General features: G+C 32.3%; 2 protein-coding genes and 1 long non-coding RNA gene across 6 annotated transcripts; 2 read left to right on the forward strand and 1 right to left on the reverse strand.

The window, feature by feature from the left end:
* Positions 1-332: 332 nt before the first annotated feature.
* Rpi1 (RNA polymerase I subunit RpI1) lies at positions 333-13,049 on the forward strand. Of its 3 annotated transcripts, XM_071781607.1 has the most exons (8): positions 333-585; positions 990-1,048; positions 1,244-1,354; positions 1,422-1,626; positions 3,398-7,734; positions 9,629-9,784; positions 9,886-10,189; positions 10,361-10,523. In XM_071781607.1, exons 4-8 carry the CDS (start codon positions 1,449-1,451, stop codon positions 10,477-10,479), a joined length of 5,094 nt encoding a protein of 1,697 aa, XP_071637708.1. In that variant the 5' UTR covers positions 333-585; positions 990-1,048; positions 1,244-1,354; positions 1,422-1,448; the 3' UTR covers positions 10,480-10,523. The 3 variants fall into 3 exon arrangements, with proteins under 3 accessions (XP_071637708.1, XP_071637709.1, XP_071637710.1); XM_071781608.1 differs by lacking the exons at positions 990-1,048; positions 1,244-1,354 and having other exon boundaries at positions 437-585; XM_071781609.1 differs by lacking the exons at positions 333-585; positions 990-1,048; positions 1,244-1,354; positions 10,361-10,523 and adding an exon at positions 12,916-13,049.
* Positions 13,050-13,051: 2 nt separating this feature from the next.
* Positions 13,052-25,459, reverse strand: LOC139815028 (thioredoxin-2). The gene is made up of 4 exons (XM_071781620.1): positions 25,242-25,459; positions 14,023-14,139; positions 13,820-13,933; positions 13,052-13,380 (listed from the first exon to the last, which is right to left on the reverse strand). The coding sequence occupies exons 1-4, from the start codon at positions 25,278-25,280 to the stop codon at positions 13,318-13,320; spliced, it is 333 nt and encodes a 110-aa protein (XP_071637721.1). The 5' UTR covers positions 25,281-25,459; the 3' UTR covers positions 13,052-13,317.
* On the forward strand, positions 16,485-17,943 carry LOC139815030 (uncharacterized). 2 transcript variants are annotated; one of them, XR_011732647.1, is made up of 5 exons: positions 16,486-16,626; positions 16,703-16,912; positions 17,004-17,294; positions 17,389-17,559; positions 17,680-17,943. It is a non-coding gene; the product is annotated as an uncharacterized lncRNA (long non-coding RNA). The 2 variants fall into 2 exon arrangements; XR_011732646.1 differs by having other exon boundaries at positions 16,485-16,912.
* Positions 25,460-25,762: the final 303 nt, after the last annotated feature.

The following is a 25,762-nucleotide window of genomic DNA, read 5'->3' on the forward strand; positions in this document are numbered from 1 at the left end:
GATCTACAATGTGCTCTTTGCTTCCTGTTTTTTGCTCTTAACCTGTTTGCGACTATCCCGTATTTCGCAATTGCGTCGCGTAACGCGATGTTTTTTGTTCTCTGTCGCCTAAGATAAAAATTGACGAACTTCAGAAGAGACAAGAAACATCACGTTACGCGACGGAATTGCGAAATACGAGATAGTCGCAAAGAGGTTAAGAGCAAAAAACAGAAAGCATAGAGCACATTGTAGATCAGGCTTTATAGGTGAAATTTCATGGGCAGTGAAAAGTAGCAGCAGATCGTACTGATTGGCTACAAAATAGAGAAGTTCTAGGAACTCGAGAACTTCTCTATTTTATAGCCAATCAGTACAATCTGCTGCTGCTTTTCACTGCCAATGAAATTTCACCTTATAGCTCCTGCAATTTTATGTGCTTCCACCTTTTTACTCGTACCGTCATGCCTGACCTAACCTAGAAATCGAGTCCAACCGCACTACTATTGTGATATTAGGACTACCTTAAGAGCGACTATTTTAACTTATAGATTCATGTTTTACGCACCAAAATGCACAAAATTGTGAAGTTTCAGAGCCAAATTGGTGAGGAACCCCTTTCCTTTATAATTACCAAAATTTTAAGTACTGTGTACACAAATAATTCTTCCATTTCTCAACACGTTCAGTTGATATAATAAACGCAACATTTTAAGCCAACGATTATTTTATTCGCATTCTGTATTTTATGTTAAAAAAATATAAGTTCCTTATAAAATAACTAAATTTGATTAGATTAGGTTAAGTGTAATTCTGTTAAAAAATGTGATAATGTTTAGCATTTTATTAATCAACGGGAGCTTTCCAGCAAGCGACACAGGTCGACACATAAACGTCGTTCTATTTTTCTTTTTTGGCAATGAGTAACAAACAAAGACATCAACTTGTATCGCTTGCCGTAAAGGTCTCAATATGTTTACCTTGTTTCTATAATTAAAATATTTTGACAGCGTTTGGTATGAACCAGTGTGGAATATCGTAAGCGACTATATTATTATATTTCAGAACGGTAATTTTAATTTAATTTAATTTTTGGTTACAATTCAAATATGTAATAACTTTTGTCAAAGTCAAGAAGTAAAGAGACCTTCCTCATATAATTATTTAATTACTGAAATTTCAAAAAAGTTAAATAGTGCCGTTTATATTAACATTTCATAAAAACTTATTACACTATGTTTTATTTTTATTGTTTCCAAAATAGGTTATAACAGTTGGATACTCTTTTTTACTATTAATCTTCAACTCCTCAATCAATTTCTTACAAATCAAGGCATATATGGAATGAGAGTCAAAATCGAATCTGGGATTTACTGTGAATTGACAGCTCTTATACATATCATCTCTGATTATTACATTATTATTCAATATTTTTTTTACAGACTTGTGAATGCTAGAGAAATATCAAGATGAGTAAATACCATAGGCAGCGTTTAACACCGAAACATCAAGATTCCCAGCATTTACTGTTCTCAATTTTCACAGCAAATGATATAAGGAATTTGAGTGTAACGAAAATCAGAACACCATTATCTTTTAACATTCTTGGACATCCATTAAAGGGTGGATTATATGATCCATCTTTAGGTAAAACATTTTATTCTAATACAATTCATTGTGAAAAATGTTTTGGCCAATTAACCCTCCGTAGTCACACCGGGTCAATTTGACCCGAGCCTCAACTTTGCTCGTAAATATCTTGCGCGTAACTTGAAAATTGGCGGGCATGACGCCCTTTAGCTGTAGTTAAAAAAAAATTTTTTTTTTAAAACAAATTTTTTGCGAATTTTTTTTATATGTTAAAAATTCCTGAGGCCCTTTTTTTATAGCAATCAATTTAGCAATATCGCAAGTGCATTCGAGAATTTTTTCAACACGATTGGTGGATAAATGGTCAAATGGCAAACGGTCAAAGTTCGTCTCGGGTCAAAATGACCCAGAGTGACTTCCTTGTTTGAAAAAATAGGTGTGACTACGGAGGGTTAAAAAATAGTTTTTCGTTGTTTGAAACAATATTTCTTACATACATTTGATTTTTTCGAAATGTTATTAGCAGCCTTAATTATAGTTTGTGTAGACTGTTAGTTTGAAATTTATCATAATATGACAATTTCAGATATATCTATGTATCGAAAAATCAGGATATTTTAATAAGATATTATGAAAATAAACAAATTAATGAAATAAACGTTAAAGATATAAATGTTATTGTTAAAAGATTAGCTGCAAATTTTCAAAAAATTACTATTTATTATAGGGGAGAATGGGCATGAAAGAGCTAGTATTTTTCAAAATATGAAAAAGGTATTTAATCTGGTGTTAATGAAGTAAAACCGGTTTCTAACTTAAATGTACTTATTTATCTATATAAGATCAATTTAACAAAATAATATTTAGTCATTAACAGATTTTAATCAATTTTTTAAAGATAAAGAATTTGGCTCTTTTAACACATGGCTTTGAAAAAGCCCGTTTTGTTGAGCCGGGTACTAATAAATTAAGCTAATAAATCAAAATCAAAGCACAAAATCAAAGTATGTTATCCTTTAGCAAAAATTATCTTCTTAGAAAACTAATAAATATCTGAAAGATAGAAAATATAATATTTTTAATCAAAAACACACTTATTACAAAAGAAATGAAAATTTCCTCTACTGCAACATGAGTTATAAAAGCCATTGCACAACTTGCACTGATACCAATCTTCATTACTTACAGAATAATCTTTTGAACAGACACAGTTATTGTTGTTTCTTTCAACACCGACTCTTTCATAACTATGTGTAAAAAATTTAACCACAAAATATCTGATAAACCAAAACAAACGAAAGAGTTGTAACTACATTTTTAGTTAGGTTAGTATATATAGCATTTAATTAAAAAAATACTTTTCCTAAAAGCTAATTGCAAATAAATGGAAAAGACATGGAAATTTAACTCAAAAACTTACTTTTTGTCGTAACAATCTTTTACCTCACTACGGCAACACTGTAAAATGTCTATGGATGACGTAGTTTCAGTGTTGCTATGAAATAAAAATATTTTAAAATTTTTTACTACAATCAGTTGGTTGAAATGGCTCTTTCAAAACATGGTTCTCCCACTCTCCCCTAAGAGTATATTGTACATATTAATATCATTAATCTAATGTACATATACTACGTTTACGCGAGCGTTACTTCTGTAGTAACTTACGATAATTTACTCCGCGTAAACGAGTGAATTATCGTAAGTTACTACAGAAGTAACGCTCGCGTAAACGTAGTAATATATAGATAATTAAATACATAACAAAAAAGTTATGTTATATTTCTTATATTTTATAAAGTTTAATTTACTATACTTTGATTTATTGTAGGTACAACGAAAAACAGTTCAGAGCTATGCAGCACATGTGGACATAGTGGTTTCAAGTGTCCAGGTCACTTTGGCCATATAGAACTGCCAGTCCCTGTCGTCAATCCATTATTTCACAAAGCATTATCTATGTTACTCAAACTGTCATGTTTAAGTTGTTTCACGTTACAAGTACCATCATACATCAAGCGATTGCTGTCTGCAAAATTAAAGTTACTTTATCAAGGGCAACTTAGCGATCTCGATAGCTTGGATCAAGAAGTAACATCTGTAATATCGAGCACACAGAATGAAGCAGAACAAATGGAGTATATTCGTCGAATTGACGATTATATGGAGAACTTCGACAGAATTCGGCAGAACAGCAGTCAAATCGTGCCTCACAATCATGAGGATCAAACTAATATGAAGAACATCATTATGCAATGGCACGCGTATGTCGAAAATATACTTAAGCAATATGTGAGAAACAATAAAGCTGGGATATGCATAAATTGTCAAAACGGTCTCCCAAAGATTTCGACGCTGCAAAATAAAATAATGATAAACAACAAAGAAGTTGCATCTTCCAAAGAGGTGCTCTCTCGCAAAGTGGCACATAAATTGGAGACAGTGATGGTTATGCCAGATCAATCTAAGGAATATCTACGGCAATTGTGGAACAACGAAAGAGACTTTCTCAAGATAATTGTACCTTGCTTAAAATTGGTAGACATCGAATATCCCACTGACGTATTCTTCTTTGAAGTGATACCCGTGCTACCGCCGATCGTACGGCCGGTAAATTTTCTTAACGGTCAAATGGTCGAACATCCTCAAACTCACATTTATAAAGGCATCATACAAGATTGTCTGGTCTTGAGAAATATTATACAAACGATCCAAGATGGAGGTACCGATCATTTACCTCAAGAGGGTCGACTTGTCTTTGAACAGATAAAGGGAGTTACGGCTGTTGAAAAGTTGCACAATGCTTGGCAGGCGTTGCAAAGCAACGTGAATCACTTGATAGATCGCGATATGAACAAAACACCGGAATCTATCAATGGCCAGGGCTTGAAGCAAATTCTCGAAAAGAAGGAAGGTATCATTCGAATGCACATGATGGGCAAAAGGGTGAATTTTGCCGCGCGTTCAGTTATTACTCCTGACCCCGACTTGAATATCGATGAAGTTGGCATTCCCGAGGCTTTCGCTCGCAAATTAACGTATCCTGTAGCTATAACGCCGTGGAACGTCGTTGAATTGAGACGATTAGTCTTAAATGGTCCCGATGTTCATCCTGGTGCAGTTATGGTAGAAAATGAGGATGGGTCGATACAAGCCATTAATAGTAACGATTCCACGCAAAGAGAAGCTATCGCGAAACGTCTCTTAACAACGAACGACAGGACTAACGAGTCCTTCATTGGAGTTAAAGTAGTACATCGGCATCTCCAAAACGGCGATGTACTGCTATTGAACAGACAACCAACATTACACAAACCGAGTATAATGGCTCACAAAGCGCGTGTTTTGAAAGGAGAGAAAACGTTACATCTTCATTATGCCAATTGTAAAGCGTACAACGCGGACTTCGACGGCGACGAACTCAACGCCCATTTCCCGCAAAACGAACTGGCCAGGAGCGAAAGTTATAACATAGCCAATGTATTCAATCAGTATCTCGTGCCGAAAGATGGAACTCCATTAAGTGGCCTTATACAGGATTACATGGTATCCGGAGTACGATTAACAACTAGAGGTAAATTCTTCTCAAAGGCGCATTATACGAAACTAGTTTATACTGCGCTGCCGATAAAGCAAAAGAATATAATTCTTCTACCGCCAGCTATCATTAAACCGAAAATGTTGTGGTCGGGTAAGCAGATCCTTTCGACGGTTATTATTAACATTATTCCCTCGCATAAGGCGCGAATCAATATAGTTTCTACCACAAAGATTAACGCAAAAGAATGGCAGACGAAGGCTCCGCGACATTGGAAATGTGGAACAGAATTTGAAAATCTGATAACCATGTCGGAAGCTGAAGTTATAATTCGACACGGAGAATTATTATGCGGCGTACTCGATAAAATGCATTACGGCGCGACTCCTTACGGTCTCATTCATTGTATTTACGAGTTATATGGAGGAATATGCGCGAGCAAAATGTTAAGCGCGTTTGGCAGATTATTCCAAATGTTTCTACAGTGCGACGGATTTACTCTCGGTGTCGAAGACATTTTAATAACACGTGAAACTGACGAAAAACGTAAAGAGATCATTTCCAATTGCAGAAAAGTCGGAGAGGCTATACAAAAATCTATTGTAAAAGTACCTGACGATATGCCTATGGATGAAATTCGAACTAAAATGGAAGAATCTTATTGGAATAACGCGAAATTTCGTGCGCAAATTGATCACAAGTATAAGAGCACTTTGGACGTTTATACCAATGATATTAACAAAGTCTGCCTGCAAACGGGACTCTTTAAGAAGTTCCCGGACAACAACTTACAGCTTATGGTGCAATCTGGTGCAAAGGGATCAACGGTTAATACTATGCAAATATCGTGTTTGCTCGGTCAGAGCGAATTGGAAGGTAAAAGGCCACCGTTAATGATCAGCGGGAAGAGTTTATCGGGTTTTCCAGCATACGATCCGACACCCAGAGCCGGTGGTTTTATCGATGGTAGATTTATGACCGGCATCAAAAGTCAGGAATGTTACTTTCATTGTATGGCAGGACGCGAAGGTCTCATCGATACTGCTGTAAAAACCAGTAGGTCCGGTTACCTACAAAGATGTTTGGTAAAACATCTGGAAGGTTTGATTGTTAATTACGACGCGACGGTTAGAGACTATGATGGTAGTTTAATTCAGTTTTATTACGGAGAGGACGGCCTTGATATACCGGGTTCGCGTTTTCTGAATAAGGACCAAATTGCGTTTCTAGTTGACAATAAAGATTCTATTATAGATACGAAGTTATTGGAATATCTAAAGACAGACAGTGAGGAAATTATGAAGACGATAAAAAAGATTAAGAAGTGGGAAAGTAAAAATGGTTCCTCTTTGCTAAAGAGAAGAGTCAGTGAGTTCAGTAGATTCTCTATGGAGAATTCCAATCAGAGCAACAATGCCAAACAAAAGGCCATTGATAACTATAGTGGAAGGACCAAAGCCGCGTTATCACTTATAAGGAAGTGGGGGAAGGCGAAGAAAGAAGTGAAAGAGTCATTTCGCGCACAATGTGCTAAATGTCCCGATCCGATAATATCAAAATACAGACAAGACATTGAATTCGGTGTATTATCTGAACGAATAGAAAGCCTAGTAGATGAATATCTCTCTCGTTCATCGAAATCTGTTAAGAAATCTGCCTTGAGAGATCTGTTAGCTATAAAAGTTATGAAGACAATTTGCCCGCCTGGTGAACCGGTTGGTTTATTAGCAGCGCAATCCATTGGTGAGCCGTCCACTCAAATGACTTTGAATACTTTCCATTTTGCGGGACGTGGAGAGATGAACGTGACCTTGGGTATTCCTAGATTACGTGAGATCTTAATGATGGCGTCGAGAAACATAAAAACTCCAAGCATGGAAATACCCTTCCAAAGTAATTTGCAGAATCTTGAAAAACAGGCGAAAAAGGTGAGATTAGGATTAACAAGATGCGTCTTGCGCGATGTACTAAAAGATATCACGATGAGCAGGAGAATAGAAGAGAGCCCACACCGAAGATTGGTGCACACTATAACAATCAAATATCTTCCTCACAAGTATTATAAAGGAGAATTTTCCGTTCATCCGCGGACCATGATTAAGTGCACCGAGGAAACCTTCTTCAAGAATATATTCAAAGAAATTAAGAAATTTGCCAAAATGACTAAGGTTTTGTTACACTTCGAGGGAGAAAAGATATGGGCAAATGACGAGGACGCGGCAATAGATCAAATTGATCCTGACGAGGTAGTACCGGAAAATACTGGAAACAGAACGCGAATGGATTTGGGAGAAATGCACGAGTCATCCGATGAGGAACAGGCTGCGGAAGACGCTGATGCGACAATGACTAAGTCATTGTTGCGTCATCAAGAAAATCAGGAATATGAAGATCCCGAAGAAATTGAAGATATTGCAGATGATAAGGAAGAAGAAGCAGATGATAATAATAATGCAAGTAAAATTGTCGAGAATAAGGAAGGTGACGAAGACGATGACGATGATATTAAAACATTAAATAGAAAAAATAAATTTACTAACAGAAAGGAATGTGTCATAAATATGTATGATAATGCTATGGATTATGATTATGACGAGAGTAAATTATCGTGGTGCAAATTCACTTTTTGGGTATGTATTTACCTCTTGGTAAATTGCCTTGGGCAAAGATTTATCTCTACAATTTTTTGACGTAGAACTACGTCTTTCTCGGGGGGTATGGGGGTATGACTGCAACGTTTTCTTGCAACGTTTTCATGCAACGTTTTCATGCAACGTTTTCTTGCAACGTTTTCATGCAACGTTTTCTTTTTCTCGAAAAGTATTAAAGAAAAATATACTTTATTATATAGTTTTTGAAAGCTCTCGATGTAAGCTAAATGTTTTCGTGGTTAATTTTTCGATATGGGTTTGTTCTCGAAAAGTATTAAAGGAAAATATACTTTATTATATAGTTTTTGAAAGCTCTCGATGTAAGCTAAATGTTTTTGCAAATGTTTTCGACAAATTAACGAAGTATCAGAAGAACATAACCGCTGAAAAAGTCGCACTATCCAAAATCCCAAAAATTATTTATTCTAATAGACGTAGTTCTACGTGTTAATTGCGGCACAGTTGTTACTGTGCTTGTTTGTTTTTTTATTACCTTACAAAGAAATATACAAAATAATATAGCTTTTATATCAAGGATAATATAATATTACATATAATATACAATTAATCCGTGAATATTCACACATTGCTTTAATATAAAAAGGTTATTTTCTTATGCTGTAGCTATATATACATATATATATATACTTATACATATAAGAAACAAACTAAAAGAGTACCTTAATCCGAGAATAGTCACCTGGGGTGATTTTTAAACCCTAGCGTTGAAAAAATCAAGCTCACACGTCATAGTAATTTTTGTTATTGATCTAGAATTCATACCTTTCGAAGGTTCCGAGACCCAACTTGCATAATAAAAAAAGTTTATAATAGTGACCTGTACATTTATAATTCCACCTAGTTGAAACTTGTTGGGATGTATAAATCACACACTTCAGGTGATTGTTTATGTTGGAAAAATTAATAAAATATAGTAAGAGTTTATATTAAATTTGAAATAATAAAATGAGCTTTTTAATGAGATATAAATAATCGTGTATAATTATAACAGTTACTTTCCGTCATCCATATGGGGCGGAGGATTAATATAAAAGAGGAAAAAATAAGAATTGTGTGGGAATAAAAACATGTGTGTAAAAATGCTTAGAAAATATCAAGTAATAAAATAATTGTTATAAATTTTTCTATTTTTCTATTCTATAAAATACATGTTTTGTTAATAATAAATATAATATTTTTGTATATTCTGGAAGAACAAATAGTATAAGTTTTACTATCACATAAATGACTATTTGATAACGACTTTGAATTGTTTTAAATTGTTATAAAATGGCAATTCCATCGAAAATACAAAAGCGTTTTTAATATTTTCGCTTAATTAATATTTTCATTTTTTAGAAATATTGTCACAATAAGCTACTTAATCTCCTTCTTCCATTTAATATTTTTTGGTTTTTTGAATTTTTCAAAAAATTATTAAGTAAATCTATGCACATAATGTCCTCAAATGTTAATAAATATAGAAATTGTAGAACAATAATATACAATATGTAATTAATAACAATGACTTAATTTGGGTGCAAAAATTACTTATATTGTCGAAACTGGAAAACATTTTTATCTTTAATAAGATTGATTTTTTTACCTACGTTGATTAAGTATTTTTTACTTTTATTGTCAGTGAATATTATACGCCTTTAACTCTTTAGTTATGGATGCAGTTAAAATCAAAGTTTAGAACCTTTCTTCTTTAACATCCTTTATATGGTACATTCTGAAATACTCTACGGAAAATCTTATATAACGTGAATCATATCTTATATAATGTGAATCATATTTTTTTTTACTATCAGTTTATATTTCAGAATGCATCAACAGACTATAACAAATGACATATATTAATCCTTTTCAGTTACCGCTTAAAACGATCAGATTGGATTTGCCAACGATAATCAAGAATGCTGCAAGCAAAACTGTTTTGTGGGAAACACCATGCATCAAGAAAGCCTTTACATTTCAAAACAGCAAAGGCGAAACAATTCTCAAAACAGATGGTTTAAATATAGTGGTAAATAAATATAAATACAAATCATAAGCAATCTATCTAATTGTAAGTGGGATATTTTACTGTACCTTTTTCTAATATATTTCATATTTCTTTCATTACAGGAAATGTTTAAGTATGATAACATACTTGATTTAAACAGATTATATTCTAATGACATTTATAATATTTCTCAAACGTATGGAATCGAAGCTGCAAATAGAGTCATTGTAAAAGAAGTTCGGGATGTCTTCAAGATGTATGGTATCACTGTTGACTCTAGACATCTGTCCTTAATCGCGGATTACATGACCTTTGATGGCACGTTCAAACCACTTAGTCGAAAAGGAATGGAGGATTCAGCCTCGCCGTTACAACAAATAAGCTTCGAAAGTTCGCTAGGTTTTTTGAAAACGGCGACGTTGCAAGGTGAGTTATGTTAGACATAAACTTAAAAATTGCTGTCAATTTTTAAAGATATGAAATGGTCAAAATGTGTCAAAACACATAGGAAAAAAAAACTCATGAGTCTAAAAAGTATTTGTTTTTAATATAAGACAAAATAATTTAACAATATTTCTAAATAATTTTTCTTTACAGAAAGAATGTTAATCAATGACATATTTTATTCTTATTTACAACAACTCAAGATTTTTATTTATTGTATCGATTACAAAATTATTAAAAACTATTTCTTTTTTCATAAATATTTACTTTAAAAAATATGTAATTGTTTAAATAAAGAAAGATAATTTGGTAAATATATACATAGCAAATAAATAAATCTGCCCTATTAAAAATATTCTATAAAGTTTAAAATAAATAACTTTTTTCAAAGAATATTTTATATCTGCAGAAAAATTTAAATTAATGTTATAGAATGTATATTACATACTTTTTATAATGCAATTATGTACAGAAAAAAATTAAATTAATGCTATATGTAGAATATATATTTGGTGTTTTTCAAAATGCAGTTATGTATAACTTTTATATCAATTAATTGATTCGTTTTATTATTTCGTGCATAGAAGTAAAATCAAAGATATTTATTTCATGTGTTTCATATTTTACGTTAAAACTTTTAAAAATTATATACAGGATATTTTATAAACTATTATTTTTTAGATTACTTTTTATTTTAATATTTTTGATAAATCTTCGGAAAACCCACCTATATGTATAATGAATAAAAATACCCTATTCCTAGGTATTTTCGTTCTCTGAACATGAATGTAAAACTTAAAAATGGCACTTGAGACAAGAAACATCGAAAAGAAACAAAAAACAGAAAAATACAGGTTAAGGGTCGACAGGAGTACGGGTGAAGACCTCTGTCTTTAAGGTGATCCTAAAGCTGTCTGTAATACCTACACTCGTTTTTAACAATATTTGCTTCGTATAAAAATTCTACAACTTGATGTTACAAAATGAGGGTGCAGGTCCATTCAGTAGACATCAAGGAATATCATACCGTTTATAGAATTAGGCTGAGACTTCAAACAAAAAAGTTAAACGAAAAGTACGATAATGTACGTACATTACGTTCACGTAATCGTACTTTTCGTTTAACTTTTTTGTTTGGAGTCTCAGCCTAATTCTACAAACGGTATGATATTCCTTGATGTCTACTGAATGGACCTGCACCCTCATTTTGTAACATCAAGTTGTAGAATTTTTATACGAAGCAAATATTGTTAAAAACGAGTGTAGGTATTACAGACAGCTTTAGGATTACCTTAATTGCACTTTTAACTGCAATATTCGTAATATTTATTTTCGGAAAATTTATTTTGATCCTTTGTCCAAAATCCGACTCTGTAGCGGGTTGCGGCTGATCTTACTGATTAAAACGAGCATAAGTTTAATAAGATTCATTAATTAATTTGGCTAAAATTTGGGAAAAACGATCTTGGCTACGAATCGTTTTTCCCAAATTTTAGCCAAATTAATTAATGAATCTCATTAAACTTATGCTCGTTTTAATCAGTAAGATCAGCCGCAACCCGCTACAGAGCCGGATTTTGAAAAAAGGGTCAAAATAAATTTTCCGAAAACAAATATTACGAATATTGCAGTTAAAGTGCAGTTTAAAGTGCACTTAGTGCATAAAGTGCACCCGTACTCCTGTCGACCTTTAACCTTCGGAAACCCATCTGTATGAAATAATGTAAGAATACCCAATTCCTATATGTATTTTGTTCTCTGAACATGAATATGAAACTTAAAAATGGCGATCGCAAGTTGAAGAGAAATAAGGTAATTATTCGGAATAGGGCCTCTTCCAAATTTTGATATTTTTTTGTGGCTCTCTTGATAAACATTTTTGTTGTGACTCCGACAGTGATAAATAATCAATTAGGGGAGCCCGAAGAATATGTACCCTACCTATTTTTTATGGGAACGGAAGCAACTGCCTCCACGCATACATATTTTCCACGCGAAACGAGGTGCCACATGGGTTTACAACTTCCCACGCGTGGAAAGTCCACGCATGTACTTTGCAAGGCACGCTATGTGTCTGGTTTAACGGTAGTGGAGCCCCTTGCAGGGGGATGGAACCTACTGCCTCCACGCATTACACTTTCCACGCGAAACGAGGTGCCACATGGGTTTACAACTTTCCACGCGTGGAAAGCCCATGTACTTTGCAAGGCAACATATGTCAAGGTCAAGGTCATTAGAGAGTGGAATGTTTTTATGCATAATTACAAATATTGATTTAGCATCAATATTCAGCTAACGCTGATTTTCATTGACTTTTTTTTGCGTTTTTCTGTTCTTTTTTTTTTGCAAATTTCGATGTTTCTTGTCTCGAACGCCATTTTTAAGTTTCATATTCATGTTCAGACAAAAATACGTAAGAATTGGGTATTTTTGATTCATTATTTTATATAGATGGGTTTTCCAAAGATTTACTATATTTTTATATGCACAATATTACGTGATGAAGAAAAACAAATTATATAAAAAAAATCATGAATTTTTTCTATTGAAGAAAATATATCAATGATATTGTCATAGAAAAACATGTATTATAAAAAATTGATTGAAAGACTCATAATTCTCCTTTAAAATTATACACGCATGCATGCATGCACACATGTGTACTTGTTTGTATGTACATTATCTTATTCTTGTCTTATCATTTATAGGAAAAAAAGATGACATATTATCACCTTCAAGTAGATTGATGTTAGGACAACCGTGCAGATCTGGAACTGGGGCATTTTCTATTTTACCATCGTTGTACAATATGTAAAAATAATAAAATTTCTTAATATCAATATCCACATTTTAATTCATAATTATATTTTATATATTTGTGAGTTTATTATACATTTTTGCAACAAAATCCATGGAAATCATTTTTTCATTATTAAAAAATAATTTCTTCTATTTTTTTCAATGTGCACAATGTAAATAACGCAAATTATCCTTTCTATTTAAATAGCCGTTCTATAACATTTATGTAAAATAGTAATTATAGCTAATATGTGTCATTTTACAGTTTTTAAGAATACAATATATTTAAACACTCGTGACAATTTATTTATTTATTTGTGCTTTTGAATCGTATTTTTAAGTTTATCGAAATTCGCACCGGAAAAGGTCTCCAACTGAAAGCATAAAAAATTTTATTTGATTATTGACTATTTATTTGACAATTTTTTATTAGGCGTTGGAGAAAGAGAAAGCAAAGATTCTAAGTGCAAAAAGTGCAAGCTACACAAACAGACATAGTGATGCATAGGGACTTTTTTAAAACAATTTTGTATGGAGGCCCCTTAATTGTCCCCGGGCTCAGACCCCTTCACAAAACCCTCTACGGTCTAAGTTAGAGTATCATGAGATAGTATACCAAATTTAGTTGTTCTATTTGTGAAAACTAAAACTGTGATCGATAGAATAATAATATCACAAATTTAAATTAATCATCAAATTCTAAACGTAACTGATGCTAATAAATAACATTCTTTCCCAGCAGACCTTTTCCCCTCGCCTTGTTTCTGCAATATTTTCTGCAATATTTAGATAAATAGTTTATTCAATACGTACCACTTTACCTTCCTTTATAAAAACGAATGTAGGCATACTGGATATCTCGTATTCAGCAGCGATATCTTCACATTCGTCCACATCAACTTTAAGAAAAACAACATCCTGCATTTCCTACATGAACAAAAATATTCGTGTCTTCAATTTCAACTTCAAATCCATCATGAAACTTGATTTAATAACAAATTAATGTAATATAATACCTTTGACAATTCCTCAATCAATGGGCCAATCATCTTGCATGGCCCGCACCATACGGCAAAGAAGTCGATAATTACCAAATTATTGCCTGCATCTTTAAGCTTATTTTTCAGGTCATCCTATAAAAAAATGAATAATGATTATATCGGTTCTTTTTTATTAAATAAATATTTGTTAATTGATGGATAGAAAATACATAAATTATTGAAAGAATATGCGTCGTTTAATGCAAAGTACTGTACGATAAAGTTAAATGAGATAGAAAAAAAAGATAGTTATCAAAAATAGATAAGATATCAGGTACTTAAAAGTGCCACTAAATAATAATACAAATAAAGTTACTAATTTTATAAGTGATAAGAAATAATGCGCTTAAATAAACACTAATAATATAAGTAAAAGAAATACAATATAAATATTTATTGTATAATAACTCTAATTGGAGGACATGGTTCTCTGACTATCCGATTTTAACGAGCTTTCGCTGGTAATAATAAAAAATAAATCTTTGCACTGTTTTAATATTTTCATTGTTATTTATGACAAATTGATATTATAGATAATATTACATTTATATTATTTTAAATTGCGCACGCAAATACTCGAATAACAGTAAGAATAAAAGTAACAGTACTCTACATGTGCTTATAATAGCATTAATAGATAAACTTTTTTAAAAATCTAAATTCCAAAAGCAACCCTGAAAGTAAAAAATATATAGAAAAAATAATATATTAACAGCATTAATTTAATTGAAAATAATCTCATTAATTAATCTCATTCAATAAACAGTTCAATTCAATAACAGTATTAATGAAACATTTCATTAAAACAAGAGCACGTATTTGTATCATTAATATTGTTAATGAATTTACAAGATTATTTTCAATTAAACTTCTATCAGCTAATATAATTTTTTTTAATTATTTTTTCGCCGCACAAACACAGCTGAAGTCGAGATTATCGTTAGAATTTAGCAAAAATGTGGGGAAAATAAAAATGTCTTCAGCATTAAAATATATCGGAAGCAAGAAATGTTAGAAAGATATTTAAAAAATTGAGAGTACAAATCCACATAGCAATCTCGAGAGATTTTCGAATATCCACAGGGTTTATCCGCATAAAATCTGAGGATCATACTTTGGATGTTCGGATGCCTATATGTTCGCTTATAAAGGATATTCAACAATGGATCGATTAATGGATATCCCTAGGATATAATTACATAACGAAATTCGATCCCAACAATATCGACTGGATATTTCTAAATATCTAATGTTGTATAAGATATTCTTAAGTAATCCTATGGATGATTTTTTAGTTTGGATCAAAATGGAATCAAATCAGATAATCCTATAGCGATTTTTTTGCTACGTGAGAAATTCTTTATCTAAAGGCGTAATATAAGAGGAGGTGTAGTTTATGTATAAGGTTCAACAAATTCCAAAATTAGTTATTTTATATAGTTATTTTTCATGAAAATTTATGAAAAAGGAAGTTGAACCTTTGATTATGTAATTTTGGACTAGGGGTAAACAGTACAGTTGTTGGCCATTCTACAATGATTGGCCACATCTTAAAAAAAATTAAAGATTATAAAAAAATACTATTAAAATGTTTAAAAATATTTCTTTTAAAAGTGTATTAAATATTTTTGTATTTATAATTAAAAACATTTTGGTAAAACTTTGGATTAAGGGCGACCTCACCGATTTCAATGACCTTGATATATGTTGTCAAGGTTATGACCCCGAGTGACCTTTAGAAGGTTTTAGCCGTCGCTCGTTATTCATTAAAAAGTTATTAACAAAAAAAGGTTTGAAAAATATAGCAGCTATTTTGAGTATTGGAAGGCATAAATGACTAATCTAATATATATGTCGAAATAGTTCACGCATACACTTTCCACGCGAAACGGTGCCACATGGGTTTGTGGCGTGCTTTACAAGCTCGTTTATATATATACATAATGAAACATTATATATATTCTCTATTAATTTCCTGAATACACATATTTTGTCATCTAGTAATACATAAAATGGATCTCTGAATCGTTTTTTATGACAGTTACGAATATACTCTACATTGTAACATCGAAACAATAAAGAGTTGTGATCAAAATCCATCCCAGCAAACACCAAATATAAGTGGTATATAACGTAGGAGTAACAGATAATATAACAGGTGTTAGACTGTAGTAGCATAACAGTTATATAACTTATTGTATTATTATAATATAACTAGGTTATAAAACACATTAATATAACTGCAATATTGCGTGTTATATAACAACTGTTGCGTTGATATTATATTAATGCTGTATAACATAATTTCAATTACCGCCGGAATTATATAACCTCGATAGCATGTGCCATAGCGGCGCGTGCAAGTTCGCGATCTCTTTCCGCTTTCGCTAGTGCCATCATGCCACGATCGCGATATACATTAGAAGACCGACCGTCCGTGAAAGATCGTGAACCGCGTTCGCGGGTGTCTCGTGCGCGCGACGCGACGGCCCGTCGCTCGTGAAAGGATGCGACGCCGGCGAGAGACGGTCGAGGACGTCGCTTTGATTCGCCCTCGTATGAAAAATAACCTACTTAAAGGTATGTATATACACGTTAAAAGCTAGGTTAGAATACGTTGTGCATATCATACTATAATATAGGTCTCTTTCCGCAGTTCCGCTAGTGCCATCGTGCCACGATCGCGACGTGATCGCGACGATATACATTTAGAAGACCGCACCCGTCCGTGGGAGATTGTGTACCACGTTCGCGGGTGTCTCGTGCGTCCGACGGCCCGTCGGTCGTAAAAGGATGCGACGCCGGCGAGAGACGGTCGAGGACGTTGCTTTGATTCGCCCTCGTACGAGAAATAACCTACTTGAAGGTATGTGATATATGTTAGAAGGTTAGAACACGTTATGCACATTATTGCACATAAAATTTGGTGATACCGACAATATTGTCCCTTTCCTCAGAAGCTATAATAAGCGAAAACACTTTGGAGTCTCACAAGTCGCTGAATAAACGTGGAAAATCGAACAAGTATGACGACGCCGCAAATCTAGACGCCGCCGAGTCGGATAGCACGATACTGAAACCGAGGCAAGCATCAGTAGACTCCTTATTGGATTCCGGCATAGGCGACAGTTGTAACAGCATCGATAGCACAGAAGAAAAGTTCGATATAGCCGAATTAAAGAATAGAAGATTGGAGAGACACTGCTGGTAACCAAAGATTCGGGAGAGCCTCGCTTCTAGACTACCAGGTACAAATCTACTATTTTGCATACGACAAATTAATACTTTGGCATTTTTGTAAATGATACAAGTGCTAATACGGGGTTGCGATTGTTTTTACAGAAAAGTCCTACTATCAATTGGCAGGTACATTTTCCCTGGCGCGGAGGTTTATTCCAAATCTGAGCCATACGATCAATGTTCCCTTTCGGCAAACTCCAAACTCCAAGCGCACAGATAGCGACAGCGATTCCTCTTCCAGAGAAGAAGAAGAAGACGAAGAGGAAGAGACATGTAAGTCTCGAGTTTATTATTGAGTTAACTTAATTCTTAAATTTATATGTTGGCGATTTTGTGATCAATATATCTTATTTTATTTAATTATTTTATGTTTTTCTATGTTACGTTCTTCAGGCGCGGACGATGATCTATCAGAGGACGCGAACATCGACGCTAACAGTCAGAACAACGAGAGCAAATTATTCACTTAAATTGTTCACCATTTTCACTATCTACACGAGGATTATAAGAAAACGATCGAGATTGTTTTTAGCTTACCGCACTTATCCGTAATTATTTCTTCTCCACCACAAATAATCTATTTAATCTACTTCGTATGTGTAAGATGTACATAATGGAATTTGCAATAATATTTCTAATAAAATTATTAAATATTTATATTTGTTTCTTTCCTACGCAAAAACATGTATGTCTTTTGCACATACTAATTCCAGAAAAGGTTTTTAAATTAATTTCAAGCAAAAGCAAATAAAACAGTTTGTTTTCGCTTAGAATTAATTTAACGATCTTTTCTGGAATTAGTATGTACAAAAGGCAAATTATAAATTAATTAATATACAGTAAAAGGTACAATAACAGTTACACTGCAGTTATATTACAATAATGCTCTAAATTATATTACTGCTATATAAATGTTATATATTTATATTATATAACTGCAATACACACGAGTGGGAAATTACCACTAACGTGTACATAACCTGATACAATTGTGTTATATTGCGTGTTACATTTCGTTATATCAAGATAATATAACAGTAATATACCCGTGTTTGCTGGGATCAAATTATTACATCGAGGACAACACGCAGAACTTGGCAGAACTTTGTGATTTATTAGATAATTAATAAGTTTATTTTTATCATCACATATTCCCAAAAACTCGTAAAGCTTCATTTTAAGTCGTATCAGTCTTGCAACAACGATTGACAAAAGATGACTGATAGAATATGAGCACAAACACGCCAAATAGACCGAATACTACAGAATGTAAATAATCAAGGTCAGATAGTATGTATATATATAAACGAGCTTGTAAAGCACGCCACGAACCCATGTGACAACTCGTCTCGCGTGGAAAGTGTATATGCGTGAACTATTTCGACATATATATTAGTCATTTATGCATTCCAATACTCAAAATAGCTACTATATTTTCCAAACTTTTTTTGTTAATAACTTTTTAACGAATAACGAGCGACGGCTAAAACCTTCTGAAGGTCAGTCACTCGGGGTCATGACCTTGCCAACATATATCAAGATCATTTTGAAATCGGTGAGGTCGCCCTTAATCCGAAGTTTTACCCCCAACAACTATACTGTTTACCTATAAATGTCTTATAATCTGCGATACTTTGTTTCTTTCAAGATTTAGGAAATATACGTTTCAGATCAAAATTTTGAAAGTCCATTTTTAGATTAAATATCAAATCGAAATTTTAAGAATAAAATGATCAAATACATATTGATTTGTTTTCAATTTATTAAAGCGTATGAAAATCGATAGGTAATCAATCAAGTACATTTCTTAAACATAAAATGTAACTTTGCTCCAAATGTAAACTGTTTTTATTTTCTATAGTTATGGCCTTATGGCAGTTCTTTTTCAAACATTCCATCGAGATTTAAACGTAAAATAAAATTTAAATTAATTTTATCCAAATGTCAAGAGAATATTTAACCAGAATCGAATGTTTTCGAATCGATGTCATTGCATTTTTTGTTTTTTATTAATGGGTTATACTTTCTGATAAGAAAATACACACTGGTAAACATCGTGCAAATAGTTATCAAATAAAAATGCTAATACTGTATTCGTATATACAGACACGTGTTTAAAATAAGATTTTATTCTAAATTATAGATAAAAGTTCACGGTCAAGATAATGGAGAACACTATAAACTAGAAACAAATTGTGAAAGGCAATAAAATACTTATTGTTAATGATATCTTTTACTGTTTATAAACATTTGCAACCATTCAACATTCTACAGCCTATCTATTTAAAAAAATATAATTATAATTATTTACATAATTACTTCTTATTTATACTACCCTAATATCTAATACCAGTGAGAGTGTATTAGATATTAAAAAGTGTATTAAATATTAAAGTGTATTAGAATATTACGCGCGTGATTTTCAAACAAAACGTTCGTTTTTTTCGAAAAAGAGCTGTTTGATTTTTTTCTCAAAAACTGAAGTTTGTACAGACTTTTTACAGGTTTAGTCCCAAATTAAACGTATTGTGAACATGCTCAATTTTTTTCAAGTCGATTTGAGCCTGCATATTTTCAACTAAAAAAAATTTTTTTATAGTTTATAATCATAATAAACATTGTTAAAGGATAAGTCTCGGTTTTAATTAATTCTTTGTAATAAATTTAAAAAAAGCTTTATTTTCGACAAATCTGACTGCCTCCTTAAAGTATAAAATGTCGCCTTAAAGTATAAAACGATTATTTTAATAAAAAATAAATTTATTAAGATTTATTAACACTATCTTAACATTTTCGTGGCGGTATTGCACACCGCATGCCGTTTCTTTATATGACTGATAGATTAATATTTAAGTTCTGTCACATAATTATAAACAAAAAGACAGTATTGCGTCATCTAACAGATTTAAGAAAATGCTCCAGTGCATTTCGATACTTATTCTGGGTCTACAATGCGAGTCGTAAGAAATTGACCAATCACAGTCGATTATTATCAAATTCGATTGTGATTGGTCAATTTACGACTCGCATTACTGTTAGCAACTGTCAGTACTGAAAATCTAAAAAGTATACGTGACGTAAAATACAGAAAAATATAGATTTTTAGTACTGACAGTGAATAATCGGAATGTAGCCTGAGCCAACTTCGATTGATAATCAGAAGCGAAAAAAACGTCATAAAACTTCTTGTATCATATATTAAAATAAAAATGTTTTTAATGAAATAGCATGTATAATCGACAGAACAAACTTATATATTGAAAACTCTATCAATAAATCAATCTACTGATCAATAAATAACTCATATACATATGTCGAATCATGATCAAGGACAAAAAAAAGTTGTCGAATTAAAATAAATATTTACTTTCACATATTAAATTCTAACAAAATGGAAAGCTTCAGTATATTTTAACACTACAATTATTTTAAATATAAAAATACTATGTATATAAAAACGAAAAATGATGCTCTACGATGCAAGAATATAACTTTTTTTTTGTTATTTTTCACGCCTGGGCACATATACAGAAAAACTTAAGCAGTAAGACATAAGCAGTAAGGAAATCAACAGTTTGGATTCGCTATCGCTTACGTTAATATGTCTTACTGATTTGCTTACTGCTAACGTTTTACTGATGCTTAACTTTTTTTGGATGCCACGGCCTTTATATAATACTGCCTTTGACTAAACTTAAAAACGATCTTAAATATAATATCTGACTATGAATACCAGCCTAAGTCTACAATCTTTAATTTGCGAAAAGATATATTATCACATTGTGGATTTTTCGTGAAACTGTTAAGAAACTTATAACTAGAAATAAAAGCTTTTCTAGATACATATTATTTTATCTTTTACATCAGTAAAACACACCTTCAAATTTTGATAAAATCTTTCAGAAACGCCGCTTATATCAGCAAAAATTAAATTTGTTCAAAAAATTTCTTTTTATATTTTTAAAATTATCTATATTTATAAAAATTCAAAACAAATTATTTTCTGCTTTGTATAAATGTTATTATATATAAAAATTAACCCAGCAAACACCAAGTTTTTTCAAGTAGATTCGATTTCTACATCTCAAACTGTGTAAAACATACATATTTCATAAAAATCAATGTAATTGCTTCTATAACACTAAATATTTATTTAAAAATAATTTTATGACAGTTATAAAAAAAGAGGATGCAGCTTCAATTTAATGACCTGAACATATGTTGTCAATAATTAAGATAACGACTTTTAAAATTCATTCCTACGTAAGTAAAGTATATATCATGTATGGATGATGCAATTTCTTATTCATTTATTTCCGAGTTTATTTCATTTTAAATTAGAATTAAAGTGTGTGGTTGCTCAAATCAATATGATAAGAATTAGTTCAAATTTATGGAGAATATTCGTCTATGGGAATCTGTCGTCCATGCCAAAGTTGAAAACAATTGTCTGCATGGTTGTTGAGTAATTAATTATTGAAGTTATATTTTTTGTCTCTCTCTTATACACGGGCGACATAGCAAAAATGTTACCTAACCTGTAATGTAATTCTCGAAAGCATATTGTTAAAAATGATAATAATGAAAATAGGTGCAAATAATTCCCCGCGCCGCCTGCCCCGCAGCGGGATGTCAACCACACTAAATGAGGTTACCCTGGTGAAAAAATTACTCATATATTTTCTCAATATAATAACACTTATATAAAGCAGAAAATAATTTGTTTTAAAATTTTCTCATGTTTTGAATTTATAAAAAATTCTGAAAAAATCTGTAAAATTTTTCAGATACTTCCAGATACTTGGATGAGAATTTTTTGGATATTTCAGTATATGAAAATTTCTGATAAATTATTGCACGGATTTTCTCATATTTATTCAGATTTCTAGATGTGTTAGCAGGAAAAATCTGAAATATTTTATTATTATTTCGTCTGTTTTTTTTTTAAACAATTCATATAAAAAATTAATCTAAAAAATTCTGAGAAAGTCTCTAAATTTTCATAGAAACTGACTTATTTTGACAAGGGGCAATTTCACCAACCACGGTTAGCTTAACCAACGGTTAAAGTTAGCAGGATTGACCAATAGAAATGAATCCACCCTGCTTTCTATTGGTCAATCCTGTTAACTTTAACCGTCGGTTAAGCTAACCGTGGTTGGTGAAATTGGCCCTAATAATAATATTAAAAAAATCTGATATTTTTTCACCAAAGTAGATAGGTTAGATCAGGTTAGATTTACATAGGGACTGGTCTCACTATGGTCACCGTGGGTGGTTTAGCGGGTAGGCGTTCTATGTTCTATGTGCTGGCTGGTACCCCGCAAGGGGTATATAAGCCGGGATGAACATGAGTAATGAATCCCGCACTACCCCCCGGCTAAGGGACAGGGGTGTCTTTGGAAAATTCCCCCACGTAAAAAAAAGGTTAGAAATGCTTGAATATTTCCGGAGTGGGGGTGCAAAATGGGTGTCGGGACTGTCGGGTAGTCCCTTCTTCCGCTGCAAAATGCATTTTGCAATAAATAGGACCTTTATTTTTATCTAAACTTTAAAACCTTTTAGCCGTTTAATTATTATTTATTAACTAACAAACATGATAGAGCATGCAGAGTTGAACGTAATAATCTATAAGGTCATCAAATATAAATTTCACATTATATATACATATACGTTTATTGCAAAATAAATGCATGAACATCAGAAGAAAAGATCTTCACTGAGACATATCCGAACATTTCTAATTCTGTCTAACTTGACTTGATTCTAATTTATGGATGGAAATTAATGGATGGAAATTGCATTCATACATTAACCCTATGTTGCTCGCGTGGGGTGTAAAATACTATAGCACAGCCTTCTTTACAGAGTAAAACTTTTTATCGATCGAATGCTGCACAAATTGGTTCACAATTAAAAAGAACTTTTGCGCTTATCTTTATTTAAAAGATATACAGATTATCAATCTTCAATTAATTGTAAATCATCAAAGAGAATAATGAAAATTGAGATATAACGTTCTGGTGTAAAATACACTTGAAGCTAGTAATTACGTTAAAGAAACCCACGCAATTAATGTAGGATTAATTAAAAGCAAAGTAAGTCCATGAATGCTATTTCCCAATACAAATCGGAATTAGATATTATAATATATATCTTCGATTTGGAAATACTTGTTTCCCTGTATTTATTTACAATAAACATACAAATAATGTTTGTATTTGAATACATATAGAAATTTGAATATATAAAAAACTGGCCCTCCTTAATTCTTTAAATAAATCTATTCTTTGAAATGTTTTGTATAAAAAGATAAAAACGGGATAAAAAATGAATGGTTTAGATATTTTATACTCTAATCTGACATATTTTGAAATGACATAAAATATCTCGTAAAATATTAATTTTTCGACAATTTTACAAAATATACTGACGGAAATGGAAATCCCAACACCAAGAAGGAATTATCTCCTTTTTTAAATAAGTAACTATGTTTTCTTCACACTAAAATTGATTTATTTTATTATTTTGGAACGTACACTGACGATACACAGATATTTTAATAAAGATCCGAGTTATCTCCTTGGTGTTGGGAATTTCCATTTCCGGCAGTGTATTTTGCAAAAAATATTGTCGAAAAATTAATATTTTACGAGATATTTCACATATCATGTCAAAATATGTCAGATTAGAGTATAAAATATCTATATAATCTATATATCGTCAGTGTACATTGCAAAATAATAAAATAAATCAATTATAGTATGAAGAAAACATATTAGTTACTTATTTTTAAAAATATAGAATGCCCAATTATACATTTTTTCTTTAAAACTGCGTTTTCTTTACATTAATTAATTCATATATATATATATATATATATATATATATATATATATATGTGTATTATATATGTAATGTAAATTACATATGTATATATATTATATACACAAGTATATATATGTATGTATATAAATTATACGATGCGAATTAGAGCGACGTATCCATTGCCACGTATTCAATGTGTTATTAATATCTCGTTGGTAATTGCGTTCAATTGTTCGGCAAAAAACCCGCGGCATAAGGCAGAACCACGTTACACGCCATTCCTTCGACTCGATGATTCAAGTCCTCGCGATTAAACAGTGACGTAATTAAAATCGTTCACGATTGACGCAATATTCAACGAATCATCCGTCTCCACGATCGGCACACACTCGTGGAAAGTCGTTTCGTTAGAATTCGCGCTTTCAAATTATTATCTACAACAAAGACTCGTCTCGCGTAATAACGCAATGCGAAATCGATTGTTTTCAAGGTCGAGACCATGGATATAGGTCGAGACCCGAGACCCGAGGACTAATATCGAAGAAGGTTTCATGAAAAAAGTACAATGCGATTCACGCGGGTACGTTGGGATTACAGTGTTGCCAGATTTATACCGGTCTGTAACTAAACAAGTCGTGTGAGGTGGTTGTTAGCTAATCTGTATTTTTTTTCTCGCAACAAGGAAACAGTGTCGCATATCTTTTCCATCGCGTTCGAATTAACTTAATTCATAAATCTAAATTTGTTTTAGAAGCAAAAATCGCTGTAATCGCGCGATATCATTCTGTTGGCTTTGTCGCAACATATGCGCCACTATTTCCTCAAGTTGGTATTGTATGTACGTACTTCTCTCGGCTGCGTTCCGATATTCACTCTCAGTAACCAAAATCTATAATTTACGTACACTATAGATTTTTAGTTAACGCAGTGAATATTGGAACACAGCCCTAGTTTCTGGCAACATTGCAGTAGGACGGAACGCATCCGTTTGCCGCGCTTGCGTGTGCGGCGTATACTCAAGGTTATCTTATTTCACATATCTGTGTAAGCCAGCCACACCGAAGATATGCAGATACACATTCGTGCGCTGATCCATCGAATTCTTCTCATATACTAGCAGTACTTACAGAATTCTGAATAAGAGTAACTTCTCCTTCGTTGCCCATTGTTGAGAATACGATGAGTGGCAGACTTTCTTTTAGCGAATAGCGAGATCGTTGTTGACCATGCACTACAGTGTCTACAGTTACTCGGCAGCGACTGGTAGCGTCAGCGTCAGTAGCGTTCACTCGGCTGTAGCGATACTAGGATTACTAGCCACCTAGCTGACTTAAGCCAGCAATAATAAGCCAGGAGTAGCGACTGCGACTGATTGGGTCCAGTCTCCAGTATTGGTTTTTCGCGCATGCGCGACGAAAGCGATATCAATAAAGTATCTAATATAAGTAAAAAGATGTACTGTTAATCGTTTATAAAAAATTTTTTTAACATTTTCAAAAATTTTCAAAAATTGAGAAAAAATATGAGCACACATATACATGCATATACATATGCTGCATATGCACATATGATTATAAGACATATTAGTTCAGTATAATCTATATATTTAATTTTAAAAAATAAAGGATAAAAGTGAAAAAGAGAAAAA

Source organism: Temnothorax longispinosus, chromosome 6 (genome assembly GCF_030848805.1).
Source record: "Temnothorax longispinosus isolate EJ_2023e chromosome 6, Tlon_JGU_v1, whole genome shotgun sequence".
Classification (NCBI taxonomy): domain Eukaryota; kingdom Metazoa; phylum Arthropoda; class Insecta; order Hymenoptera; family Formicidae; genus Temnothorax; species Temnothorax longispinosus.